At 47.0% G+C, this 20,596-nt stretch overlaps 1 protein-coding gene, 1 non-coding gene and 1 pseudogene across 6 annotated transcripts; 1 reads left to right on the top strand and 2 right to left on the bottom strand.

Moving 5' to 3' along the window:
• Positions 1–715: 715 nt before the first annotated feature.
• LOC141418004 (large ribosomal subunit protein uL23 pseudogene) lies at positions 716–6,843 on the bottom strand (annotated as a pseudogene).
• Positions 6,844–9,458: 2,615 nt separating this feature from the next.
• On the top strand, positions 9,459–19,888 carry Mzf1 (myeloid zinc finger 1). 5 transcript variants are annotated; one of them, XM_020158681.2, is made up of 7 exons: positions 9,459–9,955; positions 11,372–11,806; positions 12,241–12,424; positions 13,080–13,150; positions 13,270–13,390; positions 18,315–18,353; positions 18,469–18,675. In XM_020158681.2, exons 2-7 carry the CDS (start codon positions 11,411–11,413, stop codon positions 18,531–18,533), a joined length of 876 nt encoding a protein of 291 aa, XP_020014270.1. In that variant the 5' UTR covers positions 9,459–9,955; positions 11,372–11,410; the 3' UTR covers positions 18,534–18,675. The 5 variants fall into 5 exon arrangements, with proteins under 5 accessions (XP_020014270.1, XP_020014267.1, XP_020014273.1 ...); XM_020158678.2 differs by having other exon boundaries at positions 18,315–19,888; XM_020158684.2 differs by lacking the exon at positions 18,469–18,675 and having other exon boundaries at positions 18,234–18,337.
• Positions 16,034–16,133, bottom strand: LOC141418410 (small nucleolar RNA U13). The gene has a single exon (XR_012443044.1). It is a non-coding gene; the product is annotated as a small nucleolar RNA U13 (small nucleolar RNA).
• Positions 19,889–20,596: the final 708 nt, after the last annotated feature.

Raw genomic sequence — 20,596 nt, 5'->3', positions numbered from 1 at the left:
AGCCATGAAGAAGAACAAAATGTTATCATTCGCTGGTAAATGGATGGAATTTTAGAACATCATTCTGAGTGAGGTTAGCCTGGCCCAAAAGACCAAAAATCGAATGTTCTCCCTCATATGTGGAAATTAGATCAAGGGCAAACACAACAAGGGGATTGAACTTTGATCACAAGATAAAAGCAGGTGCACACAAGGGAGATATGAGGATAGGTAAGACACCTAAAAAATTAGCTAGCATTTGTTGCCCTCAACACAGAGAAACTAAAGCAGATACCTTAAAAACAACTGAGGCCAATAGGAGAAGGGGACCAGGAACTAGAGAAAAGGTTAGATCAAAAAGAATTAATCTAAAAGGTAACACATATGCACAGGAAATTAATGTGAGTCAACTCCCTTTATAGCTATCCTTATCTCAACTAGCAAAAACCCTTGTTCCTTGCTATTATTGCTTATAATCTCTCTTCAACAAAATTAGAGATCAGGGCAAAATAGTTTCTGCTGGGTATCGAGGGAGTGGGGGGTAGGGAGGGGGCAGAGTGGGTGGCAAGGGAGGGGGTGGGGACAGGGAGGAGAAATGACCCAGCATTTTATGCACATTTGAACAATAAAAAAATAAAAATTTTAAAAAAAGAATTGACAAACAGGATTACATTAAATTAAGAATCTTCTTCACAACAAAGGAAACACTTTTCAGAATGACAAGAAAACACACAGAATGGGAGAAAAATCTTTACAAGGTATTCACAGGATAAAGGATTAATGTCCAGAATATATAAAGAGCTCAAAAATAAACACCAAAAACATCCAATTAATAAATGGCCATGTGAATTGAACAGACAGTTCTCCAAAGAAGAAGCACAAATGGCTAAGAAGTACATGATGAAATGTTTAACAACCTTAGCCATAAAGGAAATACAAATGAAAACTAAGATTTCATCTCACTCCAGGCAGAACAGCCTTCATCAAGAAAACAAACAGCAGATGCTGGTAAGGATGTTGGGGGAAGGAACTCTTATAACACTGTTAGTGGGAATGTAAACTGGTGCAACGCTATGGAAATCAGTGTGGAGGTTCCTCAAAAAACCAAAAATAGAACCACCATATAATAGCTTCATTCCTGGACATACACCTGAAGAGTGTAAATCAACATACAAGAAAGACAACTGCACACCCATGTTTATAGCGACACTATTCACACTAGCCAAACTGTGGAATCAGCCTGGGTATCCATCAACTGGTGAATGGATTTTTAAAATGTGGTATGTACATATAGTGGAGTATTATTTAGCCAAAAAGAAGAATGAAATTATGTCATTTGCAGGAAAATAGATGGAACCAGGGCTCATGTTAAGTGAAATAAGCCAGATTGAGAAAGACAAATATTACATGTTCTCTCTCATATGCAGAATCTAAACCTAAAAAATGAGTGACACAAGTGTAAAATGGGGGGGGACTGTTTGGGGGTAGGAAGCAACAGGAGAGAGGAGGGGAAAGGAGAGGGAAAAGTGGGGTGAATATGATCAAAGTGCTTCATACATAGGTAATAACAAAACCTGTTAAAATTGTTTTAAAATGGTGGTAGGGGGATAAGAAAGAACAATGGAAATAGTGAATTTGATCGAAGTACATTATATGCATGTATGGAAATATTACAAAGAAACCCTTTGGCACAATCAATATATGCTAGTAAAAAAACTTAAAGAATTTCTAGGGTTTGATATCTAGCACACATATAGTCAGGAATCCTCTACTCAAAGACAGAAATTTACAGCTTTTCTACTCCCTTAACTTCTAAGTCTTATGTGGAACAGAAGCTTGATAGGGAGCATTTTCAACCTCTATCCATCTGCAGCCCCTCTACACTTCTCAGTATCTAGTTTCCAATATCCCACTTCCTTCTATGTGATCCATTACTTCAACAAACGAGTGAGAACAGGTTGTAATTTTCTTCCTATTCCTGGATTATTTCAACTGACATGATACCTTCCAATTCCATCTACTCTGACACGAAAGATAAGACTTCATTCTTTTTATAACTGAGTATATTCTAGTGTGTGTGTGTGTGTGTGTACATAATGCTTTCTTTATGCATTCTTCTATGGATAGATACCTTACTGACTCTATACTTGGCCATGTGAGGCAACAAACATGGGAGTGCCCCTATCCCTTGACATAAGGATCTCATTTTCTTTGGACATTCATCCAGTAGTGGGATAGCTGGATTATATGGCAGTTATCTTTTTAGTTTTTAAAGAAATCTACATGTTTTTCATAACCACTATACTGATTAACATTACCACAAAGAATTTATGAGTTCTCTTCTCCCCATTTTACCAGCATTTGTTATTTTTGTCTTTTTTATACTAACCATTCTAACTGGCAAAAAATAATACATCATAGTTCTGATTTGCCTTCAGTGATGATTAGTGATATGATATTGCATATTTCTCATATACTGGTTGCCAATTTGTGTACCTCTTTTGTGCAGTGTCCTTTCAGATCATTTTTTTAGTGGGATTGGAGTTTGAACTCAGGGCTTTACATTTGCAAAGCAGGTGTTTTGCTGCTTAAGCCATACCTCCAGTCCATTTTGCTCCTGTTATTTTACTTTGAGGGGGGTCTCTCAAACTATTTGCCTAGATTAGCATTGAACCACAGTCCTCCCCACCCAGGAAATGGCAGTAAAGACTCCCCTATCACTGTTTTTTTATTTATTTACTTTTGGCAGTACTGGGGTTTGAGCTCAGGTCCTCATGCTTGCTAGGAAGGTATTCTACCACTTGAGTTTTGTGCTGGATAATTTTTTTTTGCAGTACTAGGGTTTGAACTCAGGGCCTATGCCTTGAGCCACTCCACCAGCCCTTTTTCATGATGGTTTTTTTTCAAGATAGGGCCTCGCAAACTATTTGCCTGGGCTGACTTCGAACCACTATTCTGTTCTCTGCCTCCTCAGTAGCTAGGATTACAGGTGTGAGCCACCAGTGCCTGGCTTCTTTTTTTTATGGTGAAAAAATGTATATTTAGAATTAGCCAGCTGGACTCAGTTTGGATGATGCCAATTTTGTTGGCAACATCCAAAGCATCACAATCAGGAGTCAGTTGAACATATGCCTTCTTCTTTCCATCAGGCCAGATCAAGGTATTGACTTAGCCACATCAATGTAATAGAGCTTCTTCACAGCCTGTTTGATCTGGTGCTTGTTGGTCTTGACATTTACAATGAACACAAGTGTGTTATCTTCTGTCTTCATGACTGACTCAGTGGTCAGGGGAAACTTGATGATGGTGTAGTGGTCAAGCTTGTTTCTCCTGGGGGCATTCTTCCTAAGGCATTTGGGCTACCTCTGGAGTTCCTGAAGGTGGGTGACATGCCTACCTTCTTTTTGTGGCTATGGACACCTTTCAGCACTGCTTTCTTGGCCTTCAAAGCTTTTGGTTTGGCTTTGGCTTTGGGAGGAACAGGAGCTTCCTTCTTCATTTTCAGCACCATCTTGGTGAGAAGGGTTTCTTGTGTTGAATATTTTCAAGATAAGGTCTCAATAACTATTTGTCCAGGGCTGGCTTCAAACACAATCCTCCTGATTTCTGCCTCCTGACTAGCTAGGATTAGGATTAGGAGATAGTTATAGATGCCCAGCCACTATTTATTGAAGACTATCTACAATGTGTATTCTTGGTGCCTTTGTCAAAAGTGAGTTTGTTTTGTGTATGTGGATTAATTCCTGGATTCTCTATTCTGTTCCACTGGTCTGTGTGCCAGTTTTTATTCCAAAACTATGCTGATTTGGTTACTACAGCTTTTTAATATGGTTTGAAGTAGGGTTTTCCTTTACTGTTTTGCTTTATTTTTGTTTTGTTTTGCTTTTGTCTTGGGGCAGGATTGCTCTGGCTATTCGAGGTCTTTTATGGAACCAGTGAATTTTAGGTGAAGAATGTCATTGGTATTTATGAAGATTTCATTGACTCTGTAGATCATTGATGTATTATGATAATTTTGACAATATTAATTCTTCCCATACATGAACATGGAATATCTTTTCATTTTGCATGTCCTCTTAAATTTTTTCCAGTCTTTTCCTGCAATTTTTTTTGTGGCACTGGAGTTTGAACTCAGAGCCTCATGTTTGCTAGGCAGGCACTCTACTACTTGAGCTACTCCACCAGTCCTTTTTCATGAAAGGGTCTTGCGATCTATTTGCCTAGGGCTAGCTTCTAATCTCAATCCTTCTGATTTCTGCCTCCAGAGTAGCTAGGATTACAGGAGTAAGCCACTGGCACCTGGCTTGCAATTTTTTAATTATAGAAATCTTTCATTTCATTGTTTAAATTTACTCCTAGATTTTTCTTTGGTAACTACTATGAATGGGATTACTGTCCTAATTTATTTTTCTGCAAGTTCATTATTGGTACATAAAAATGCTACTCATTTCATATGTTGATTTTTGTATCTTGAAATTCACTGAATTAGTTTAGCAATTCTAAACATTTCATGAAGTTTTTAGGTTTTTCGTCTATGTAAAATTCCTATCCTATACAAACAAGAATTATTTGACGTCTTCCTTTCCTAACTGGATGTCCTTTATGTCTTTTTCTTTCCCTGGGTAAGGCTTCCAATACTAATTTGAAAAGGAGTCTCTGTTTTATTTCAGCTTTTCCCTGTTCAGTGTGATATCGGCTGTGGGTTTGTCAAATACAGACTTTAATGTCTTCCACAATGTTCCTTCTACACCAAATTACTTGAGAGTTCATATAATGAAAGGAAGCTGAATTTTATCAAATGCTTTTCCTGCATCTCTTGGAATGGTCATATAGTTTTTATTCTTAATATCATTAGTAATGTATTACACTTATTGAGTTGCAAATGTCAAAACATCCCTAGTATAAATTGCCCTTGATCACAGTGTTTAACCAGTAATTTTTTTGCAGTAATGGGGTTTGAACTCAGGGCCTCACATTTGCTAGGCAGGTGCTCTACCACTAAGCCACTCCACCAGCCCAATTTCAGCCTTCTTTATGACTAGAGGACTGTGTCACTCAGTTTTGGTTTGAGACTCAAACAGAGATCTTCTACAGGACTTTGCTTTCTTCTTCTAGTTATGGGGGCTACTGGAATTTCTTGCCACTGAAATGGAAAGACAATAGTCTAGAGAACTTGACCCACCTCCCAGACACAGATGAACAGATGGGCCAACCAACAGTTCTCCTTCAGTGAGATCAAATGTCAGTGTGGGATACTGACTAAGAGCACCTAAAGATGTTCACATCCTAATCCCAGAAACCTGTAATTTACCTTACATGGCAGAAAGAACTTTGTAAATTAATAATCTCAAATTAGGTGAATTATCCTGGGTTATCCAAGTAGCCCCTAAATGTAATCACAGAAGTCCTTATAAGAGACTCAGGAAGATTTGACCAATGAAGCCTAAAGCCTGGAGAAGGAACCAGCTTTGCACATAGCTTGGTTTTACTTAGTGAAATCTCCTTTGAATTTTTTAATTTGTTGTACTGGAGATTGAACCCAGGGCCTCCTAGGCAAGCAATCTACTACTGAGCCACACCTCCAGCCCCATTTCAGACTTCTGCCCTCCAAAACATTAAAATTATAAATATATGTTGTTTTAAGCCACTAAATTTGTAGTGATTTATTACATCAATTATTGGAAACTAACACAGAAGGGAACCTCCCTAAAACCATGGAATACCTGGGGCAGAGGAAGATAGTGTTCCACACCATAGTAACAGTAATTCAGTAAGACCTAAGTCAGATCCTGTCCCTCATCTGCTCAGGTGCCCTTCCCAGATTTTTAATGCTGAGTCAAAGCCACTGTCCTCATCAATTTCCTTGTGACATCAAAGCCTCCTTTCCACTTCTTTCTGAACACATCTTCTGGGCAGACAAAGGGTACTCCTGACTGAGCTTTTGGGCCAGAGTTCTGCTCTGTTACCCGTATAAAATTATTTCCTCACCTCGTCTGCTTAAAGGTAACTTTATTAAAGAGGACCTCCCCCTGGGTTTAACTGTCTGATACACTTCCTGAGGGCAGGAACTATTTGCTGAGCTCTGCTGTGTCCCCAGGAACAGGGCTGGCACTTAGCAGGCATCCAGCAGTCACTTACCAAGTAAACTATTAAATTAAGTACATTGGTGGGAGGCAGCTTCTCACCGTGTCCAATCTGTATTCTGAACCATGCAAACCTAGCACCTGATCAAAGCATCAGAAAAGCAAGTACAAATGCCTGATGGTCTGTGGAGTGGCTGTGGAACTCAGGACAAGCACCTCCGCGGGTCATGGTCTGATTTCAGCAAGGCGGTATGGCCCACAGCCCTGAGCCAAGAGACTGGAAAGGCAGGTGGGCCTGAGGAAGCCCGAATTCTGAAGGTCACTCGCGGAATCTTTTCTCCCATACCCATGCCTTCAGCAGCTCACGCGCAATTTCAAATTAAAACACATAGATTCCCTCATTCCCTTCTACCGTTCTCCAGAGACGGCCTCGCGGTGTTCCCTTCCCAAATCCGAAGGGAAGGCTACGTTTCCTGGACTCGGGGTACACGGTGATGCAGAGGAGTCCGCGGTCGCTGAACACTCAGTCTGCGCTGTCATGGCAGGTGAACCTCCAGCCCTCAGCGCCAGGAAGGGACAAGAGTGGTCTAGCGGACCAGCGTCACGTGCAGGCAGAGCGCGGAAATTAGCCGAAGCTGCGGCGCTCGCCCCCGGCGAAACTCGTACACAACTAAATTCTCCTCAACCCCGCTACACCAGCCTCCTCCGACCATGCTGGCCTCTCTCCGGCCACGCCCCCTCCACAAGCGCCTTCCTCGGGCTACTCTTGTCCCAGGCTAATCTCGCCGCGACCCGGCCACGCCCACCTCCTCCAATCACGCCCACCTCCTCCAATCACGCCCAGCTCCCTTTGGCCACGCCCCCCTTTCAGCCACGCCTGTCTCCGAGCTGCTCCTCCTGTCCACCCACTGCAGAGGCAGTGGGTAACGAGGCCTGGTAGAACAATCCGGGGTTTCTGCCAGAAGCTGGTTTTCTGCCACTCATTTGTCTCCCAGTAGTCCTCCGTTTTCTGCCTGTCCACCTCCCTCAGACTGTCAATATATATTTATATTCCCACATATATTTATACACAAACACATGTATATTTTTACTTTTAGACCTTTTTTTCAGAGGCAGTAAAGGGACTGTTTCCAGAACCGATGACACTACAACGAGGAGGTCTCCAAAGGAGGAAGTCTCCGCCTGGCACTTGGGTACCGAGTTTGTGATATTGCAAAAAAAGAATTTTAGGACACGTTGAGGTAGAGACCAAAAAGGTTTATTAGTAAAGCAATGCAAAGATAGAAAGATAGTGCACAACCTAGACATGGGTACGGGCACATATGATAACAGGTGCAAGGAGAAGGCTGGGGATATAGCTTACTGGTTGAATGTTTGCCTAGCATGCACGAGGCTCTGGATTCCATCCTCAGTACCGCCAAAAAAACAAAGAAGAAGAAGAAGAAAAGAAAACAGGTGCAAGGAGTGCTCTAACATCAGGGGTATTTATGATGAAAAAGTGGACTGGGGGTTTGACTCAAATTTCTCTTAGGAAAGAATGCTCCTCTTTGTTCTGCAACTAGTATATTTTATCATTTTTGTTGTTACACTGTTTTATCTATTCGTCCGCTCATTAAATTTGTGTCACTATGGCATGTTTGAACATCCTTTTAAACAAAGTCTGGGTCCTGCCAGATGCTCCCTTCAGGACAGGTGTCCATCTTTGTGATAAGTATTTTTCTTTGCAGCTACTTTTTGTTCCCAGGGGAGTCATTTTCCAAAGTTCTTTCCCAAGATAAGCCTCTTTCTTTAAGATATCCTTGTTCAGTTCTCAGAGCTCACTAATTACTTTTGGGCAAGAGGGCAACATCAGAAGGAGAAAGATGTTCTTTTTCCTTTTTTTTTTTTCTTTTTAGTAAATGTTGCAGTTTACTGAGGGAGTGTAAGGTTTAAAGCAGAAAAAGCAGTATCTATGTTTTTAATCGAGGTATTCATTAGTACAATACTTATTTGTAAATCTCTGGCTGTTTCCCATGCCTCAGTTTCCTTTATCTATCCTGCCTCAAAGCAACGTCTCCAACGCCTCAAGTCAGACTCTCTCATGGAGCACCAATCAGCAAAGTCCCTGCCCCTGGCCACCTCGGCTCTTTTCTTTTTTTTTGTTTTTTGTTTTTTGTTTTTTTTTTTTTTTTTTGAGGGCGGGGGGAAGACTGGTGATTGAATTCAAGGATTTGCTCTTGCAAAGCAGGCTTGAGCCACACCTCCAGTCCATTTTTGCTGTGGTTATTCAGGAGATGGGGGTCTCAAACGATCTCTCAATCTCTGCCTCCCAAGTACCTAGGATTACAGGCGTGGGAAACCGATACCAAGCTCCCCCACAGCTTTTAAAAAGTTAGAAACATGGGTTGGAGTCCTGACTCAAGTGGCGCAGCCCCTGCCTAACAAGGAGGAGGCCCCAAGTTCAAACCCCAATACTGAAAGAAGGAAGGGAGGAAGGGAGGGAGGCACGACTCTCAGAGAGCATGCCAAAGATTTAGGAACCCACAAGGTGACATAGGTGGTTTCAGGAAGATGTAATCACTACTGAAAAAAGCGCAAGGTCGGATACAGAACTACACTGCACAGAACTCACTTGCAACCTGTCAACCTTTCCTAAATCAGCCTCTAATTGAACAGAACCTGGACTTCGATCACAGGTAGTTAGGCTAAGAGTTGCTGCGTTTAGGTGTCCTAAAAAGGGCTTGATACTACGCTACGGCTCCCACTCATTTTTCTGTCTTATTGTCAAGTTTTAGATAACTTTCCCTAAAACATCTTGCCCAACTCTCCCTCTCTTCATCTTTCATCCAGACTTTGAAAACTATCAATTACTTTATCTCTAATTTCTGTCCCTTTCTTCATCTTTGTATTCCAGTCCTCCTCCCAAGTCTCGAGAGTTCCCTCTTTGTTTCTGTTTCTCCTTTCATCTCCATCTCTTTCTAATCTCTCTCCCTCTCGCTAACTGTTCTGAAATACCGGTCTCCCCAGTCCTGACTCTCTGATCCCGTCTAATGAGAAGTGAATTCCATCTTTCATTCACCCAGACCCGTGTCGCTGTGTCTGTTGGTTTCCTTTCATTGTCTCTCCTCTTTGCCCTCTAAGTCTCTGGGTCTATTGTCTCTGTTCTTATCTCTGTACCTCTCTCTCGTCACTGCCTATCTCGCTCGACATTATCGCAGTCCCCTTGCCACGCCATCATCCCACCTGCCCTATACCCACTCGGGTTGAAGGGTTGGTTTGGAGACGGCTATGCGTGGTCACCCGGTTACCATAGAGACGCTCAAGCCCACCTACCGCTCAGGAGTACAAAGGAGACCACCCCCCCACCACCAAGGTGCTGCGCACGCGCACACAGCGCGCTCTGCTGACTACGTCTCCCAGAAAGCACCGAGCTGAGCCTCTGTGCTCAGCTGTCCAGAAGGTAGTAGAGGCGGTGCGCCTCCTGGCAGGAGATTGCCATGGAAACGGGGAGGCTGACCGCGGCTTTAGTGAGAGCGGTGATTGGCGCAGAACCCTGTAAATCCCGGGAAGGCCTGTAGAAATTTGACGAAAATGTGCTGGGGGGCATGCGCGATCTGCAAAGTGGTACTGCTGTCCGTTGCCCCCCAACAAGCTTGCGCACGTCGACGAAGGTCCGACGCCTGGATTCTGGAGGGAGTGTAGGAAGAGACTGTTAGGAGTGCGACCTGATCTGTGCGGTCAGCCCTACCTCCAGGGAACTGGAGGACCGATAAAAACGGAGGCAAGGTGGGGGAAGGGCCGGAGGGATCGAGGTGGCGCGCGGGGCAGTCTGGGAAGTGTAGTCTGACCGGGACAACGAGGAAGACGGGAGTGCGCATGCTCACAAGCGCGGAGGAGCAATTTTGAGTGCTGAGGTGAGGGTCGAAGGGCGGGGAGGGGGCGAGCTCTCCACTCGGGAAGGGAGGGCGACGGCACAGACTCGGGGGTCCCAGTTGCCCAGCGAGACCCGGAGAGCGGAGCAGGGGTCAGAGCACTCCTTTCAAATTGGCCTTACGCGGTCGCGCGAGCTCGTCCTTCATTACCCACTGCCGCGGAGACAGGCTCTGGAATACACACACACCCTCCCCTCTCCCGCTCCGGGTTACCCTGAAGCTGTGAGGCCCAGCCTCCGTACCCCAGAGCGGAAGTGTCCTCCTAGACTTCTGGGAAATGTATTTTCGGAACAATGGCAGGGACCCGCTCGCTTGGCGATGACCCAAGTTTCTCCCAGGGTTGACTTGAATGAAACCTGGAGAAGCAAATGTTTGACCCACGGAATCAGGCGGCCCTCGAAGTTGATGCCACCCCCGGGGGGATGATTGTGTCGCCATCCCAATAATAAACTTAAGATTTTCACAAAGCCCCAGCTGCAAAAAGAGCATCTGGAATCGGGAGGTCAGCCTGGTATGCAAATGGGGAAATTGGTTAACAGAGGCACAGCTACCTGAAATGGGCAGAATCAACATCTTGGACCTTCCTTGCAGGCCACGGCTCCAGTGGTCTTAAGGTGCCCCATCATCTCCCAGCCCTACCTAAAATCAGGGAGCTGGGGAGATGAATCATTGTGTGGTGTGATAAGTAGGTCTCCAGGATGAGTAGAAGAGTGCTGTGCTGGACCCAAGTGACTTTGCACAGGTTGAGATGGGGGACTAAGTAGAGCAAAGCCGCACCATAAGACCAGGTTGGTAAGGGAGTGATGTGGAACTACAGAGAAGTGAAGAGAGATATTGGGTGGAGCACACTGAGGGACTGACATTGGGAGTGGGGGTGGTAGTCAGCAGTGGTGCTGATGCCCAAGTGGTAGGTGGCATAGGTGCCATCCACTGTATAGAGATGGGCAGGCATGAGGAGGAACAAAGGCATGTAGAAGAAGGAAAAGATTTAGGAGAGCGGTGTTTTCTAGGCCTAAAAAGCAGCCTGTGTTTGGAGCAGCAAGGACTCCCAGAGACTCTGCACAGGTCCAACTAGAAAGAAGGCCAGGCAGTCAGTGTAGTGCACACCACCACTGGTAATTCCAGGAGGATCACAAATTTGAGGCCAGGCTGGGCTACATAAAAAGACCCCACCTGAAAAAATGCAGAAATGAAGAAAGCTAGGAAAACAGGTGGCTCAGCCAGGGCTCCCAGCCCCACAAGTCCCTGGGGTTTGATCTGCCTGTGCCTCTGTTTCTTCATGGGTCACCTGGGGCAGGTCTGAGGACTAAACAGCACAGCATACAGTAAATACTCAATAAGAATTCACTGACAACTGTCTATCCTTAATGTAGCAGTCTCATACTATTCCTTCTCTAGGGACAGACACTGCCTCAGAGACCTGACTTAGTACTCCTGATGAGACCCACTGTGCTGGACTACCCAGGCCATGCACCCCCAGAAAACGAGGAGCCTGTCATGGTAACGCTGGAGGACTCTGAGGAGGAGGGAGAAGCCACCCTGTGGGACCCAAGCCCTGAGGCTGCACGCCTACGCTTCCGGTGCTTCCGCTATGAGGAGGCAATGGGTCCCCAAGAAGCCCTAGCCCAGCTCCGAGAGCTGTGTCACCAATGGCTACAGCCAGAAGTGTACTCCAAGGAGCAGATCCTGGAGCTCCTGGTACTAGAGCAGTTCCTGGGTGCACTGCCCCCTGAAATCCAGGCACGTGTGGAAGGGCAATGGCCAAGCAACATCGAAGAGGCTGCAGCCTTGGTTGACAGGCTTCGCTGGGAGCTGGGTGGGCCTCGGAGATGGGTGAGTCAATGGCCCTAAGTGGAGCAGAGCTGGGGCATTGTCCAGCTCTGCCTCACCCTGGGGATACTGTGCCCAGTCAGACATGCCCACCCCTATCCCCATGGTACAGAAGTTGCCACCTGCAATCCTCTGTGGCCACTCAAGGCAAGGAGGGTTCTCACCAGCACATCCCTGCTTCACCTGGAGTTGTGGATACATGGGCTGCAGGCTAAGTGAGAGAGGGAGGGTACCAAGCAGTCCTGTACCCTGTACCATCTGTAGGTGGACCTTTTGCTCCCTGTTCAAGGCCTAAAGGGGGTAGGACCTTTGAGGATCCAGTCAGAAGACATTGACCAGGCAAACCTCAGGAGTCCTGCAATAGAGTGGGTGCTGGTGCTCATGAATCCTGGGTTGTGCCCAGCCATACTCTCTACTTTGCGGGGGCATCTCCCCAGGTCACAGTCCAGGTGCAGGGTGAGGAGGTCCTATCAGAGAAGATGGAGCCTTCCAGCTTCCAGCCTATACCTCAAATCAAGCCTCAAACTCCAGGACCTGGGGCTGACACACCCCCTGGGGCCATACAGGAATTGCCGCTGGACCTTCAGGTGAAAGAAGAGCCAGAAGTTACAGAGGATCCAGGTGAGGCCAGGCAGAATGGGCAAGGCTTAAAGCCTAGCCTGATAGTCTGAATTTCACTGGGCCAGGCCCTGCTAGGTGGAATGGTTCGTATGTACCTGTGGCTTCCATACCCTTTCCAGTCCAACAACACTGTCACTGTCACTTACAAGCCAACCTGTCCCATTTCCTCAGCTCTCCCCCAACATGGAACAGGCTGTTGGGATTCCCCTGTATGGGAGACATGGAATTAAGTCCCCAGTGAGATCCCCTGTGAGGTATCCACTTGTGGGGAAGCAGGCTTATTTACAGGGAAGTGCTGCTGAGGAGAAGACCTCAAAACGTTGACTGTGTGCCCTCCACATTCCCCTGAGACAGCTACCAACACTCTGCCATTCCTGTGTGGACCCTGTCCAAGTCAAACACATACACACACATATTTGGCCATCCTTCCCCAAGGCTCACATGGATACAAAAGCACAAACCTGAGCCTACCTCATCCCTCTGTTCCTTGACCCCTGGCCTTCCAGCATACCCTGCTTCACTCCACTCTCAATTGGACCTTCAGCTCAAGTCTATGTCCAGGTTTCCCCCTGCCTGGATCCTGGTACTTGGCACACCACTAAGAAGAAAAGGTGAGAACTCCTTTGGGCTATCTGACTCCATTCTTTCTCCCCAGAACTCTTGGAGTCTGGGCCTCTTCCTGCCACCCAAGAGGCTGCAGCCACCTTCCTACCTAAGAAGCCCCAGGTGAGCCCTGGAAAGGATGTGAGCTATTTCCTGCTCCAGGAGTCTAATGGGTGGGCATCGGAAAGGACCTTCCCTGAGCCCATCTAAGCACAATCATAAAATGACCACTGTGGTTTCAGGGCTATGGGACAGTGCTGGACCAAGCCTTTCCTCACAGTGAAACTGGGCCTGAGGGGTCTTCATGGAAGAAGCACCCTGGTGCCCTGTGGCATGAGGAGGCTGGGGACATCTTCTCCTCAGGTGAGTGAGATTGGGCATGGTGGAGCTAGATCCTCCTTATGGTCCACCATCCCCATCAGCCCTGATTCTGTCATTACCCGGGCAGCCCTCTCACTCCAGTATCCCCAAGATCCCCATTCCCTAGGCCATCCTCTGCAATGTCTAACTCACTCTAGCAAGTTCTGCCCTCAAAAGAAACCTGCCACTGACTCCATGACTCCTAACTTCTCCCTACATCATAACATCTCCTGAGAACAGCCTGTATTCCCCACATCCACATCCTCTCCCAGTCTTGGCATCCTGCATGGCCTCCAGACTCTAAGCTGTATCCTGCTGGATAGGTCATGACCTGGCAAGGAAAGCACGTTAGTAGACAGAGGAGGAGGAGCTCTAACACAGTACAGGTATCTGGCAAGGACAGACCAGGATCCTGCCCAATTATCCAGGGTCTCTTGAGTTGGTAAAACTTCCTATACATTCTGTTATGGGACGTAAAATATGTATCAAACACATTTGCCTATTCCTCAATATTTATGGAATGGAATATATTTACTTGTATTTTGTGGTACTAGGGATTGATCCCAGGGCCTTGCATATGCTAGACAAGCACTCTACCACTCAGCTACATTCCCAGCCCTAGAACTTTTTTTTTTTTTTTTTTTTTTGCCATTACTGGGGTTTGAACTCAAAGCCTACACCTTGAGGCACTTCACCAGCCTGGATTTTTTTGTGTGTGATGGATTTTTTTCAAGATAGGGTCTCACGAACTATTTGCCTAGACTGGCTTTGAACCACAATCCTCATGATCTCTGCCTCCTGAATAGCTAGGATTATAGACGTGAGTCATCAGCACCCAGCTTAGAACTAGTTAACTCACTCTCAAACCTTTTTTGGCAAGCCCTTTCAATTTAGTTGTGGGAATTTTCTTTGAAATGTTTCTTTGGAGAAGGACATGGTCATATACATCTATAATCCCTGCTACACTGGAAGCTAAGGCAGGAGGATCACAAGTTCCAGGCCAGCCTGGGCAACTTTTCAAGATCCTGTCTCAAAAAAGGCGGGGAGCCAGACCTCAGGGACAGGTCTTCTAATATTTTGTTTTTGTTTGGGGGGGTTGTTTTGTTTTTAGCGGTACTGGGGTTTGAACTCAGGGCCTTACACATGCTAGGCAGGAGCTCTGCCACGTGAATCACTCCACCAGCCCTTTTTTGTGTTGGGTATTTTAAAGATAGGGTCCCATGAACTATTTGTCTGAGCTGGCTTCATACCGAAATCCTCCTGGTCTCTGGCTCTGGAGTAGCTAAGATTATAGGCATGAGCCATAGACACCTGGCTTTGCTATTGTTTTTATTTTTCACATAGGATCTCACTTTTGCCCAGCTGGCCTCAGACCAAGAAACTCCCATGTCCACCACCTCCTACCCTGTGCAGCTGGAATTACAGGCACACATCTTTGAGCCTAGCCTTGTTCTTATCTTTGCACTCCAATTTTCCATCTCTTTGTCTTTCTGTTCTGTTTTCCATGATATTTTTCACTTCTATCTTCCAGACCTGAAATTTTCATTCTGCCAGAAAATTTTAAATTTCCAAGAGTATTTTCATTCTCATGTTCATTTTTATAGTCACTTCCTCATCTATCAATTTTAAGTCTTCTCTTATTTCTCAGAGGACAGCAATAACTTGTTTGTTTTTAACTTTTCTTTTCTCAGTGTTTTCTTTTTCCCTCCAAGTAGTTTGCTTATATGTAACACAGGGAGACCACAAATCTGGCTGGCAGCTCTGAGCGGGTGGGTCAGGGATTTATTGTCTGTGGCAGTTAAGAATTAGGAGGAACATGGCAAGGGTTTCAGGCATTGTGGTGCATACCTGTAACCCCAGCACTCAGAAGGCTAAGGCAGGAGGACTACAAGTTCCAGGCCAGCCTGGGCTATATGGCAAGACCCTGTCTCAAAAAAAAAAGTTTTTGTACTTTTTACTGGGGTCCTAATTCAATTTTTATTCATAATATCTTTGTTTCATGGACACCAGTCCCTCCTTTGAGGATTTGGAAAAACATTAATGTCCTTTCCAGACTAGCCAGTTACTGTTTCCTCAGGTGTGAGTTCTCCCACTGGCTGCCTTATTGACAGCCTGCCCTTTGAAACCTTCAGAACTTCTTGTTTGCCCCTGCTCTAAGCATTTTCCTAGGTGAGAGGCTGCCAAAGGACCCACTATAACCCTGAAGTTGGAGCATCTGGACCCTGGACCATTCAGTGCAGGTCTCCAGGCCTGCAAGCCAAGCAGAAGCAAACAGCTAATTCCTGACCAGGTCAGTGAGTGAACTGGGCTACTAAAACCCCAGTTTCATGATGGAGCCTGGCTTCAGGCCTAAAGTGCCCACAGCCTTAATAATCTTCAGAATACACTGGACAAGGTTCTTGTTTTGTTTTGTTTTTGAGACAAAGTCTGTATTGTCTGGGCTGTCCTCAAATGGTCCTCCTGCCTTAACCTCCCTAGTAGCTAAGACTACAGGCACATACCATTGTGTACAGCTGCACCAGTCTTGATCTCACCATTGTCTCAGATTCCTTGGCTTAAAATTTTTCTGAAGAAAAAATTCATAGATGCCTAATCTCCTCCCTGTACCACTGCCCCTTCCTGCTTCAGAGCTATCCAAAGTAGACATGTTGGACAATAATATGCCAACTTCACAACCATGTTTGAAGGAGTCATATCTCACACAGTGGCATGAAAACCCAGTCACATTTATGAACCACAAAAGGCATTTTTAAAACCTTTCTTACATTTTGTCTACATTTCTGCACATTGGAGCAGAGAATAGTTTCCAGCACATGCTCCAGCTGATCTGGACAGGCCTGGCCTGTGCTGACTGGCCTTGTTTGGACCTTCTCTCTTAATTCACAGTCCGACAATCTCTTGCTCTATTTCAGTCACATCAGCAGCACTGCTTCAGGCTCCTTGGTAGGTTCTTTCTTTGCAGCCCTGTTTTCAGGCTATACTCAATACAGACAACCACAGCTCTTGGCTTCAAGCTACAATTCCCCCTTGGCCGCCTTGGTACTACCATCATGCCCCTCAGCTGCTTCCATTGTCCCCTAACTGTGCCTGTGCCTCTTTGGCAGCCAAAAAGTTCCTTCTTTTTTTGCCTCTGTGTGAGTGTGTGTGTGAATGTGAATGTGTGTGTGTGTGTGTGTGTGTGTGTGTGTGTGTGTGTGTGAGATGCTGGGGATGAACTCTGAGCCTTGTGCATACTAAACATGCACTCTCTACCACTAAGCTGCACCACCAGCCACAGTTGTTTTTAATGTTTTCAGCATAAGAATATTTTAAATAGTTAGTGCATTCACATATTAGACAATTCAAAAGACACGAGAGTGGAATGCACCTTCCTTGCCTGTGCCACGTAGTCCTGCTCCCCAATAGCCAACATTACCAATTTCTTGTGTCCTCCCAGAAAGTCTATATGCAGAGAAGCAAACACATGCCACATAATGTTTTAGTCAATCTGGACCACAAATACAATAGTGGTCTTATAAGGGTATATTGCCTACTGGACTAAAAGCATAGCTGAATGGTACAGCACATGTTTAGCATTCATGAGTCTGAGTTCGATCCCTAGCACAAAACAAAATTATATTGCATACTGACATTATAATCATCTTAGTTTCTATGTGATGGTCACATAATAAAATTGCTTAACAAATTTTTAGGTCTATCCCTCTAGTTAAGCATCACATGTTCATTTGACGCCTTTAAAATACACATGGAAAAAAATTTATGAAAAAAACTCATGGATGCCTATTCTCCAGATGGTTCCACACCTGGTGTTTTTCATGCCATACCTAGCATTTCCCCCTTAAACAACAGAGGTCGCCTAGGTCTTTGGACAGCAGCATAGAGCTCTACTTTGTCTTATTGTGGATACGTTTTCCGTAGGTTCATACTGGGGTTGCTTCTCATTGAAGCACTTAAGAACCTTGTACATAGGTCATTTAGCATAGGGAGGTACAAATGTTGGAAAAGTACATAAAAGTGGAATTATTGAGTCACAGTGTGAGCCATTCACTCTTTTGAATTAAAAACTCTCCAGAGGCAAAGGGTGAATTAATTCCATAAGTAAAGAACTTTAGAATTATTGGGTCACGGTGTGAGCCATTCACTGTTGAATTTAATTACAATGCCTTCCTATTTATTCTGCACTGAGAATGTAGAAATGGGCGGGGATGTACCTCAGTGGTAGAGCACTTCTCTAGTATGTGTGAGATCCTGGGTTCAATACCCAACATTGAAAAAAAATGCTGGGAATGTAAAAATGGTGAATGAATTCATCTCTACTTTCCATTTTTCTTACTAAGAAGAGAACTAGCATATTTAAGGGGGCTACTTGAGCCACTCCACCAGGCCAGCCCTGTTTTGTGTTCAGTATTTTCAAGATAGGGTCTCAGTATTTGTCTGGGCTGGCTCCAAACTGCAATCCTCCTGATCACTGCCTCCTGAGCAGCTAGGATTACAGGCGTGAGCCACTGGTGCCCAGCTTTATTGAAGTTCTTAGGGGATTAATTAGCCCTTTGCCTCTGGAGAGTTTTTGAGCTTGTCTTCTGAGGTGGGTTTTGTTGATTCCTTTGATGTTTTGGTTTGGTTTTGCGGTACTGCCACACCTTGAGTCACTCCACCAGCCCTTTTTTGTGATGATTTTTTTTTTTTTTTTGAGATAGGGTCTCACAAACTGTTTCCCCGGCTGGCTTTGAACCATGATCCTCCTGATCTCTCCTCCCCAGTAGCTCAAAAAAAAAAACAAAAAACAAAAACAAAAATTGCTGCTTGTGGCCCTTCTCACCTGTTTTGTCTCATTTATCATTTTTAGGTTTGTAGTTCACACTGTTTACCCAGGGTTCAGTGGGTTCTGACAGAGACAAGACTCTCTCTCATGGCTCCCTTTGTGCAGGGTTTGCGCTCCAGATGGACGGCGTCTGTTCAGAGCCAGGTACTGTGAGTCCCTACTTCCATATCCCCTGGGATCTGGGCATGGCCAGCCTCTCCAGGCAGATCCGGTCACCCTCCCACGATGGGGACTTCCTGCATGCACTTGTGCTCCCCAGCGACTCGGGAGGTGAACAGGAGCCAGCGGGTGAGAACCCACGCCGAGACGTGGGGCCCGCAATAGTCACCGCGCGCTGGTGTGCTCCAAGGGGCCGAGACCGGGGCCGCCCCTGCACTGCAACCGGGGCTGTGCGGGGCGGCGGCTGCGATGTGTGCGGCAAGGTGTTCAGCCAGCGCAGCAACTTGCTGAGGCACCAGAAGATCCACACAGGCGAGCGGCCATTTGTGTGTGGCGAGTGCAGCCGCAGCTTCAGCCGCAGCTCTCACCTGCTGCGCCACCAGCTCACGCACACTGAAGAGCGACCGTTTGTGTGCTGCGACTGTGGCCAGAGCTTCGTGCGCAGCGCGCGTCTGGAGGAGCACCGGCGCGTGCACACAGGCGAGCAGCCCTTCCGGTGCGCAGAGTGCGGCCAGAGCTTTCGACAACGCTCCAACCTGCTGCAGCACCAGCGCATCCACGGTGATCCCCCCGGCCATGGCACTGCACCCCCCGCACCTACCAGAACGCCAGAACCCCCAGGTCCCTTTCCTTGCAGTGAGTGCTGCGAGAGCTTTGCGCGGCGGGACGTGCTGCTGGAGCACCAGGCGGTGCACACCGGAAACAAGTCCTTTGGTTGTGTGGAGTGCGGCGAGCGATTCGGCCGCCGCTCGGTACTGCTGCAGCACCGGCGCGTGCATAGCGGTGAGCGGCCCTTTGCCTGTGCAGAGTGCGGCCAGAGCTTCCGGCAGCGCTCCAACCTCACGCAGCACCGGCGCATCCACACTGGCGAACGGCCCTTCGCTTGCGCTGAGTGCGGCAAGACCTTCCGCCAGAGACCCACACTCACGCAGCACCTGCGTGTGCACACGGGAGAAAAGCCCTTCGCCTGTCCTGAGTGTGGTCAGCGCTTCAGCCAGCGACTCAAACTCACACGCCATCAGAGGACACACACCGGCGAGAAGCCCTACCACTGCGGCGAGTGCGGCCTGGGCTTCACGCAGGTGTCGCGGCTCACAGAGCACCAGCGCATCCACACGGGTGAGCGCCCCTTCGCCTGTCCTGAGTGTGGTCAGAGCTTCCGGCAACATGCCAACCTCACCCAGCACCAGCGCATCCACACGGGCGAGCGGCCCTACACGTGTCTGGAGTGTGGCAAGGCCTTTCGCCAGCGCCCCACGCTCACACAGCACCTGCGCACGCACCGGCGAGAGAAGCCCTTTGTCTGCCAGGACTGCGGCCGCCGCTTCCACCAGAGCACTAAGCTCATCCAGCACCAGCGTGTCCACAGTGCAGAGTAGCTCCAATTAGGCATGCACTGCTTGGTCAAAACACCTACCTCACAGGGTTGTTGTGAGGCCAAAATGACACAGGTACGAGTAGGCCTGCTCAAGACCTGGTTCCGAGTAGCTGCTTAATAAACGGTAGACAGTGCTTCCCCACCTGTGCGGTGCCTCTCTGCTCACCCCACCCGCCACTTCTGTGCTGGTGTGCCCCCTCTGCGCCCCACAGCACCCATGCTGCTCCTCCCCAAGGGCAATTCCTAGCACACCTCCTTCGTGGGCTAGCCAATGTACCTTACTTCTGGCTTACACAGAGAGAATACCCAGCCCTAGGTGGGACAGAACAGCCATGGACACCCAGACTCACAGAGGAGGAAATGTTCCCTGTGAGCATCTGCCCTGGGGCACGTGATTGTCAATCAGAGTCTAGTCAAGAGTCTGAGCTACAGCAGATGTTTTAACAAAACTGCTAACTAGGTATTATGTGGTTAGTGGTCAGCTACTCAGGAGCTCCAGTGAGTTTCCCATGGAGCTGAAACTCAGCTCCTGAGAAGGAAAGGGCAGTGCTAGAGTGGTCCTGGGGTCTCTAGGTTCAGAAGGGGGTGCCAATGGGCCCAAGATGAGACTCCTAAGGAGAGGGCACCCGTGAGGGGCCAGTGAGCCTGGTCCTGAGAGGTGAGAGCTGGTACCAGAGGTACCTCAGTTGCCAGGTGAAGAGACACTGCTGTCCTAGTGGAAGGAGTGAGTCTTGCTCTCCACACCCCTCAGCCCCTATGGCACCCTGCCCCTCACAGGGCTGCAGATGAAGAGAACCTGAACCCAGATGCAGAAAATTAAAGGGCAGCACAGCCCACTCCTTGACAGGGG

The sequence above is a fragment of the Castor canadensis genome, chromosome 16, assembly GCF_047511655.1.
Source record: "Castor canadensis chromosome 16, mCasCan1.hap1v2, whole genome shotgun sequence".
Classification (NCBI taxonomy): Eukaryota; Metazoa; Chordata; class Mammalia; order Rodentia; family Castoridae; genus Castor; species Castor canadensis.
This window is presented reverse-complemented; position numbering and strand designations above follow the sequence as displayed.

What these genes read in the sequence shown, in the direction of transcription:
- Mzf1 (XM_020158678.2), top strand. Translation starts at nt 11,411, where the DNA reads ATGAGACCCACTGTGCTGGACTACCCAGGCCATGCACCCCCAGAAAAC. An exon ending in TGGGTGGGCCTCGGAGATGG is followed by an intron (nt 11,807 to 12,240) that starts GTGAGTCAATGG and finishes GCATCTCCCCAG; the next exon opens with GTCACAGTCCAGGTGCAGGG. An exon ending in TCCTACCTAAGAAGCCCCAG is followed by an intron (nt 13,151 to 13,269) that starts GTGAGCCCTGGA and finishes CTGTGGTTTCAG; the next exon opens with GGCTATGGGACAGTGCTGGA.